Source organism: Podarcis liolepis (genome assembly GCF_965112155.1).
Source record: "Podarcis liolepis genome assembly, chromosome: 2".
In the NCBI taxonomy this organism is placed as follows: Eukaryota; Metazoa; Chordata; class Lepidosauria; order Squamata; family Lacertidae; genus Podarcis; species Podarcis liolepis.
The window spans coordinates 53,771,649-53,781,084 of record NC_139555.1 but is presented as its reverse complement, the minus strand read 5'-3'; the positions used below and the strand labels follow the sequence as shown (position 1 = coordinate 53,781,084).

The window sequence follows — 9,436 nt, the reverse complement described above, 5'->3', positions numbered from 1 at the left end:
AAAATACGGTAATCAGCCAAATCTGGACTTGCTGTATGTACTTAAACCATCTCAAAACAGAAAGATACAAATATGGGCTACAATGGGATTCCTTAATCTGGTTTTCTATCAATGTTATTGACTTTCAATTCCCACCATCTCCCATCATTGGACAGGCTGAGGTGATGGGAGTTTGAGTCCAATATTTGGAGGTTATCTGCTGACATGCCATCTTTTGTCATGCTTTCAGGTGTCTGGATCAGAGTAACCACTACTTCCACAAGGCTATGCAATTTTTCTCTTCTGCTAATATCCTGTGCACAGAGAAGAAATACTCTGAGCACACTTCAGTCTTTATGAGATCCAGGTATGACTTAAGAATCCAGAGCAAAATCCCTGTCCTCAGACCCCCAAGTAAGAGATAGGAAATCTGTGACCCTCCAAATCCCATCAGTACCAGCCAGCATTGCCAGTAGCAAGGGATGGTGGGAGCTGTAATTTCCAATCCTTGCCCTAAGTAACAGCTCCAAGCCCCTTTGGCTGTCTGCAAATGAAAATGGACAAATGTACTACAATGACAACCAGCAAATGTCATGTTTAATTTTACACTGCAGATGAAGTGACAGATTTTGGAAGGCACATCAATAACCAAATTGGGAACATGAACATCTTTCTGATAAGCAAGGTGTTTACAAATAAGGTGACAATTGAGTTAGCAATATTTGTCAAAGCACAGCTAGAAAAACATCACAACTCATCTCTGTTCCATTTCTAAAGCGGAGAGAATGCTCCATTTGCGGGGCTGCCTCAGTTGCCTTTGCATGGGGAGTGAGGGTGCTGCCTTTTCTTTCCAGGAGAAAGAGGTAGCCTGCCTGCCCCCTTGGGCGTCAGCGACAGAGGGACTCCCTTCTCCCCGGTGGTGGTAGGAGGAACAAGCTGCATTGGCCCCGGCCATGTGAGGCGCAACCTCCTTGGCTCCCTCAGTGGGAGCAGTGGTGTTTCCCCCCTGGTGGGCCCAAGGCCAATGTAGCTTTTTCCTCCCTTTCAACATTGTGGTGTATCGCCAGGTCGTGATGTTTGCCTGGTGATACATCGCAATGTTGAAAACGTGGAATTGCCCAACCCTAGCAGTGAGCAGAACTCCACTAGGGGAGGCAGACTTGTCGGCTGTCACAGAGAGACGGGGATGGCACTTAGAATGCCTCTGAATCCAAGGCTGCGCTGCTGGAAAGGACAAGCCCCTCCTGAGATGCAAATGCTGTGATCTTTCTGTCTCCATAAACCAAGGTGTAAATAAACTACATTTCTAAGACACTGCAGACTCTCTGTGCCTTGATGTTCCAATGGAAAAACAACCTTGGTTGAGTGCCACAGCTTTTTTCCCTGCCTGCCCCCCGGCTGATGAACAAATGTCAAGTTTCATTCAGCTTCACAATGATATCTACACCACATCAACAGGGGCATAGCATTGGGGGTGGAGGTAGGTTGCCAGGGCGATTGTCCCAGGCAATTTTAAAGAGGAGTGTTGTTCAGATCACCCTCTCTTAGCCAGCCCTATGGTGCTTTTGCAAGGCTGGGATCTGATCAGATCCAAGCCTTGCAAAGCAGCCCAGGGAGGGCAGCCTGAGAAGGATGCCATGCGCTATTTGACCCCAGTTTCGCCCTCAGGGGGCTGGGATCAAAGGGCATGTGTCCTTCTCATGATGCCCTCCATGAACCAGCCCTGTTTCTGAGGCTCACGACTGGCACACGCTTTCCCCCTCAGCCCAATAAACACACACTCTGCCGTTGCTCATGAAGCAGAAGAAATGCAAGATCAAACAGTGCCAAGAGGCAACTAGGGGTGGGATAGCCAAAGTAAAAGGAGGCTTCTTACCTGTCAGACCCATTCCACACACATTCAAATTTATCAAAAATGCAATCGTTCTCGTAGAGGGAGCACAGCTTGCTGCGGAGGTAATCATGAACCTAAGGATTGAGGCACAGACAGAAAGGGTGATGGTAAAACAAGGTTCAGTGGGAATCATAATCCAAAGCCTGGTTTATAAATCTTGTGAACCAACACGACATAATATCCACTAGTTCCCTACAAGCTCACCTCTTACTCATTTAGGTTATCAGATACATTAATCCTGGAGACATCTTCTACAGTGGATACATTAAGCTCTTCATTACTAATCCAGAAGCATGACTCAAAAGAAATGATGTTCACAAGGTACTTAAGGGAAGAACACAGCAGTCCCATGGGAGAAGGCTGCTCCATTACCAAAGAGTGGGAAAAGACAACCTCAAAAATCATCTATTAGTATGGTGATGGGGGAGAGACGTGGGTAAGAAGAGCACTCAGCAACCTTATATTCATAACAAAGATTCAATGAAGGGTGAAGCTGTCCAAGAATCAATGCACACACTTGCTTTGCAAGCTCCAGTTATCTGTTCCAGTAGTCTGGGTTTAATGTGTATAGGGAGAAGTCCACCCTGGCATCCAAGAACAATGTTGGAGGATACAGGTTTAAGGGGCAGGCCCAAGACTTTATGCTGCCTGAAGCAAAGGGGCAAGATGATGCCTTCCCAATTCCACATACAGAAGCCACTTGGGTTGGCAATCTACTCTTACTTCAGCACTGGCGAAGGGGGCAGCATCTTCCACTGCATCTGAGGGCAGTAGAGCAGAATGACACACACAGTGCTCTGCTCCAATACTTTTGTAATTCCTGTCCACCAGCCAGCATCTGCTACCTCAAGTGGTTGCCTCATTTTACCTAATGGTAGAGCTGGCCCTCATCCCTCCCCTCCACCTACAGGGTGGAATTCGTATAATGAGTTCCATCAGCAGAAGCCCTGCACAAGGACTTCTGCTTGCACAACAGGGTCATTCTGCATGCCCTGCATACCTTTGAAATTGAGCCAGGGGGAAAGGGAGGGTTAGGAGAACCACCAGAACAGTATGCAGGGAGAGGAGATGGGGAGGTGATTCTGCCTGGCAAGCTGAAACGCTTACAGTGATGGAATGTTTGCAATAGCGTGATGCTGAATTCCCCTCATAACGATCAAAGCAGAACCTCTGCCCAGGTAAGAAGCATTACATTCAAATAATTCAGAGCAGTCCTAGTTTATTGGTGGAGAGTGTGCTCTGCATGCAGAAGGACCCAGGCATATCCAGTTAAAGAGTGTCAGGTAGCATGCAGCAGCAGGAACTGCCCCATTGGCTGAGATGTTGAAGAGCTCCCAGCCAAAGTAGATAATAGTGGTCTACATGGACTGATGGTCTGCCTCTATATAAGACATATAAGTCATGTATATTTTGGCCCCTTGGCCTTGCTCCTGAAAGAGACAGTCTGTGTTCCCTCAAAGATCCCTAAAGGCACACCAACGTTATTAGGCAAGAGAACAGAAGTATATTCCAAGCCTCATCAGCAATTTCATTACTTTGGATTTTTTGACAAGCAGCCTTAAAATTATGCCATTTTCCATGAGATCATATGCAACAGAAAAAACAAAACGCAAGTATCATTCTAATTTCAGTCGGAATGGAATGGAGCATCCTAAACAATGAGGACTTTGCCTGGTAGTTCAAAGAACTCATAACAGTAGTTATGTAGCAGTTTTGAATGTTCAAAGTGCTTTACATAGATTGGGTTTGGCCCAGACTTAAGTAATATTCAGAGCAGAATAACTGAAATCCAACGCGTTTAAGTTATGTCTAACAGTGGATCAACTCTAAGTATGACAAAGCCTGGGTGCACCCCTTTATCTTTAATTCCTACCACCCATTTATTCACAACACACACAAAATCTTGAGGATGAGGTACCTGGTATGTTTCAATCGGTCTGTTCTCCATGTTGAGGTCCCACACCTTGACAGTGAGATAGTCCCTGGTCATGATGTACCTCCCGCTGTGACTGAACTTAACATCAGAAATTGAAGAGATGATCTCAGAAAAAAACGACCTGTTACTTGGGTCTTCGGGCTCTTCAAAAACTATACAACACACAAAAAACAAGTCACTTAAAACATAGCCAAGGCACAAGTCAATAGGGCTGGTGCCAATGTGGTAAGTATTGAAGTATTGATGTGTTTCACTTGCACAATAGTGTGGAAATATTTAATGGAAAATGGTTACAGTTCAGGATAGTATCCAGATATAAGTGCTAGCGGAGCATTCCCATCCCCACTGTGTTTGTCAACCGAGGAGCGGGGATATGCCAACCCCCTAACCCTTCTTCAAAGAGCATGGCTCTCTGCAATCATGAGTACAGCTAAATGCCTAAAGGCTTTGTTTTGAATCTGGAACCCCAGTCGGACAGGGTTCTGGGTCACGTGGAAGTGTTTGCATATACAGATTTATGCCTAAAACCTACACTGTGGACAACTGTGCTTCATGTACATCTACACCCTCATTCTGACAAGCACAAAGGCAAGAATGCCCGAAAAGGGCTACAATAGCTTTCATTTCACAGAAAAAACAAGACCATAAATAACATAATTCTGCAAAAATACAGTCTTATCAGGGAGTAAGCCTTATTTAAATCAAAGGGACTCACTTCTAAGTGATACTTTTCATCTGAAAGTATCCTTTAAAAAAAATGTTTCTGTTTTATTTTACTGTGTTTTGAAATTTTGCAAGCTTCCCTGGGAAAAATGTATTGAAGTGGGCTATAAATATATAACATTTTATAGGGGTAGGTAGGTAGGTAGTCAACACAATAGGAGGAGGAATGGATAAAGTCCACTTTTAAATATGCAATGTGTAAGCAAATTTGAACAGTTTCAGATGCCTCACAGAAAGAGCAATGATGCAAAAACCAAATTTTATTTTAGAAAAAAATATATAGTCAGCTGAGTGAAATCTCCCCTAAAAGTTCAGAGTTTAGTGCAAAAGCTGACAAAGTTGAGGAACAGAAACTGCTCCCCTCTTTACAGTCTATAGTGTCTTTGCCAAGTCTCCTTTCTGCCTAATGACAAAGGTAGGGTGAGGGGAGACACACAGTAGGATCAGTACTGAAGTCTTAACAAGATCTTGTTTTTTCAGTCCTTAACATATAATTGCCAGAGTGAGATTGCTTGTTTTGCCAGCTTTTTCATTCACCTGACAATCTCAAACTCCATCAAGCTACCTACATTTGCATTTCAATGTTTCAATGCATGGCATCATTAAATATATATACCTGTAGACTATAAAATATTAATTTCTTAAATTAAAATGCAACAGAACAAATTGAGCTTTCACACCTGGACTCCCACTGAATGACTGGCAGCAAACCAAAGTAAATAACAGTTTTTAGGAATCTAAACAGAAGTGTAGTATGATTACATCATGTGAGAAGTCAATGAAACGGCACCTACTTTATGCCACCTTCTGATTTGCAAAGTTGGCTTCCATGGGACCAAACCTTGGTCCACTGGATCAGAAGCCAGAGGGATTAGTTCTTCAGCTTCACAGAAACCTTGAGAATCTTCCTGTCTTTGTTGCAGAGGCCTACTGGCCAAGGCCCTGACTGCACCATACACTTAAAGCACTATCAAACCTAACAGTCATCAGCAACCATTCCCATTCCCAGAATTCAATGGGAAGAGGGACTGATTATTAAACCACTGTGGGGACTGTAGCTCTGTGAGAGCAATGGTCTCCTAACAACTCTCTGCACCCTTAACCAACTACAGTTCCCATGATTCCTTGGAGGAAGCCAAGACTGTTAAGAGTGGTGTGAGAGTGCTTTAATTGTATGATGCAGATGTAGCCTGGGTTGCTTATAGAAATCCTTCTGGATCAGGCTGAACCCAAGTGTAGGACATTCTGCCTGGCATCTATGGCTAAATGTGGACTTCCCTGCATCTCCTTTCTGACCTTCTTCCTAAGAAATTTATCTTGCTTCTGTCATGGAACAGCTCATCTATATGCTGCACTCTGCTTTTCCTTACCCAACTATAGTGTGTGTGTCATGCCTATCTATCTATATCATATATATATATCTCTCAAGGTGATCTGGGCGCTGTCAGCTGGTCCTAGACCCTCAGAACGGTTGAGATTTTAATGACTAGGACATTTTAATGAGAACACTCATCTTTAAAAGAATGGACCAATCTCCACCAAGCCATCAATTAGTGGAGTAAGAAGCACTTGTATCAAAGCTGCCACCAGTCAAAGAGATTTAAAGCTTTACGGGCCAATCAATATATGGCGTTAGCCAATCGAAGTCAGTACAGAGGTTTCAGAGTAATCGCTTACTTCGTGTATATATAAATCATAACTGAATGGCCCAAGAAAGCAGACCGATGCAACTGTGAAGTTAAGACCCTTTTTTTTTTGGTAGGAAAAATTTCAAGGATGCGTTCAATGGATGAGTTTTAGGACCCTCACCATGCTTTTTCAAAATGTTATATTTATATTAAGTAATCATAAAATAAAGATATGATACCACAGCAGAACTTGAGAAAGAACATCTTCCATTGTTAGCATACTTTACTTTTATGTGTGACAGCGGCTCTATTGGTAAAAGTAAATAAATCTTATGACCATATGTGAACTCTTAAAACAACTACCGGAAGTTTTCTCCACTACCATCATTCCGCAATTGACTGTGGTGACAGCTTGGTTCCTCAGCTGTGGACAATAACCTGAAATCAGGGATGGGGGACCTTTTTCAGCCCAATTTTTCAGCCACATTCCTTCGGCACCACCTGCCAGTGGTGGGGCAATGAATATAAATTCTACCTTTGCAGAGTAAGCAAATTTCTACACCTACTCACGCCCATTCTCTACCTTCCATCCAGGGAAGACAGACACATCATCAAAGATATATTCCAGTCAGGCAAAAACACTCAATGCAAGTGTTAATCAGGGCTGCAAAAGCACTCTGGCCAGGGAGAGTCTCAAGGGCAGCTAGAGAGGCTTGAAGGGCCACATTCAGATGCAAAGCTTGCATTTCCCGACCCCTTGCCCTATGTGAAAGTGAGTGTTTGGGTAAATTGTGTTATGCTTTTGTTGGGGTTGGTGGAATCCTAGATTAAATTTTGTTCTGACTTGTAGTGTTAAGGCTGCCCAAGTTGTAGCACATGGGATTGTTGGTTCTGGTAACTGTGTTTGTGGGGGTTTTAGATTTGGCTGAATGTATACAGGCTGTCTGGTCTACGGGTGTATTAGTGAGTGTGGAATTTGTGTGGTTACTGAGTGAAAACTTGCTTTATGGATTTTATTATTGTATCTTTTTATTATTTTATATGCTGGTATATTATTATTGTTCAGTTTTCTTTGTTGACTGCTTTGGAATCTTTTCTGATGCATAGAAGTATTATAAACGCTTGGAAAAAAATGAGAGAGAGGGAGAGGGAGAGAAGAAGGAGGAGTTGGAGGAGAAACTACATGTATATTTGACCAAAGGAAGCACATTTCTGTGGCCAGGGCAGAAAACATGAAGTGTGGCTAAAACAAGATGAAGCTTAAGGAAATTTCTTAGAGACAGTAGGATTTCTTTCGCACTGCATGGATTCAGCTGTAATGCTGTGTTCTCACCCTTCGAAGGGTAATGACCCACTTGACACCTAACATCCTGGCAATGAGAATTTTATTTACTTATTAAAAAAAATAAGTCTGACACTAGCAGTCAGACCTCCTGCAGGAAAAACTGGGGAAGAGAACCATACCAGAGCAGTTTTTCCTTTCTCAGCACAAATATTTGGTGAGTTTCATTGCCCTCTAACTGAATGCTGAGCTGTGAAGTCCTGAATTTTGGAATATGGTGTGTGCAGGGAGGAGGCATGGAAACATCCCAAAGTGCCAGGATAAATGATCTCTCTACAAATCTGAAATGGCACTGCTCACAGCAGTCTCCAGCTTGAGCTCCTTTAGCTGCCAGCAGGAAATCTCATGACTTGTGGGTTTTTCAAAAATAAAACGAAAACATCAAGAGAAGGGGAGGGGATCAAGATCTGAGCTGGCTTGCGCAAAGCACCTAACTTCCACAAGAGCTTGTCGCGGCTGTAATAATTATGGGCTCAGGCACACTAGGAGGCAGGATTTGGGAGGAATTTTTAACAGCGGCATCATTTCTATGGGTTCTGTTATGTGCAAAGCTTGAGTCAAGTTTGCTGGTGCTAAAGTGACAGCAGAGGCGATGGGCTGACTTTTGCTGCAGTCGAGGAAAGAGAAATTTGCAACCACCACCAAATTATACAAAACCTGAGCATGTGAAAAACTCAGGGTCAGCCTAATTGTGATGTTGCAGATCTCAATATATTTTTATTTCTATTTTAAAGCAGCCATGGGGGGGGCACTGAATTTGAGGGTGGAGTGGGGTTAATTTTGCCCCGCTTTATTTTCCTGATCTAAATACCCCACCAACCAATATCTGCAGGAGTGAAGAACCTGCAGATCCCGCTCTACTGCAACTCCCATCATCCCAAACATTTGCCATGCTGGCTGGGACTGGAGGGAGCTGCAGCCCAGCAATATATGGAGGGGTATAGGTCAGAAAAGGTAAGAGGCCATCCACCTTTCAGTCATGCTCCCTTGGTTTCTATACATCTTGTACCATCGTGTAAAATCTCTTTTAGAGAAATATGCACACAGTGGAAGCAAAATCATTCTTAAATTCAGGTGTGCATGTAAATAGCAGTGCAATTTATATATACAGTTGTACCTTTGTTTTCGAATTCCTTGTGACTCGAACGTTTTGGCTCCCGAACGCCGCAAACCCGGGAGTGTGGGTTCTGGTTTGCGAACTTTTTTTGGAAGCCGAATGTCTGAGGTGGCTTCTGCAGCTTCCAGTTGAGTGCAGGAAGCTCCTGCAGCCAATTGGAAGCCGCGCCTTGGTTTTCGGAAGTCGAACAGACTTCTGGAACGGATTCCGTTTGAGAACAAAGGTTCGGACTGTACTGGCTGATTTGAGCCAGACTGCTGCAGTGGAAGAGAAGGGGAACAGGGCCACTGCATTAGCTCTAATGAGACCCCTGCTCCTTCTGGCTCCTCCTCTGGTCATTATAGGAAGATCTTGAAGAACTGGTCCCACGTTTGCTTCCCCCCCTTCATCTCTCCTTCCCCAGTCTCTTTTCTTCTGTGCTGTGTCTTATTAGTGTTAAGCCTGAAGGCGGCAAACTGTTCTGGGAGCCTCTTTGGCTGAAGTGCAGAGTAAAACTGCTTTTAATTAAATATCATGGACCTTGTTGTAAGAAGACATAAACATTTACATAACCCGCTTGCCACAATGCCATTTTTCTTTCTTTCTTTCTCTTTTTAATTGATACACCAAAAAAGAAACAAAACAAAAATACAAATAAAAAATTGATAAACAGAATATTAATTACAAAACAATAAAGCAAAAATTGGTCTTCAGACTATAGACCCAACCTCCCATCTATTCCTTATTTCAATTATATATTGCTTGTTGCCAGTACACACTTTTATTTTAAATTGACTAATTCTTAATTTATCTTAGGTCTCATATCTTACTTAAAGCT

The 9,436-nt window shown here is 43.2% G+C and overlaps 1 protein-coding gene across 5 annotated transcripts in view; it reads right to left on the bottom strand.

The window, feature by feature from the left end:
* Positions 1-9,436, bottom strand: part of PPP2R2B (protein phosphatase 2 regulatory subunit Bbeta) — a 249,573-nt gene that overhangs the window by 6,969 nt on the left and 233,168 nt on the right. For all 5 annotated transcript variants that reach the window (XM_083487822.1, XM_083487823.1, XM_083487825.1 and 2 more), the window contains 2 exons: positions 3,792-3,961; positions 1,856-1,947 (listed from right to left, as the gene is read on the bottom strand). In XM_083487822.1, coding sequence (XP_083343948.1) covers positions 1,856-1,947; positions 3,792-3,961 — 262 coding nt within the window. The remainder of the gene's footprint in view (positions 1-1,855; positions 1,948-3,791; positions 3,962-9,436) is intronic.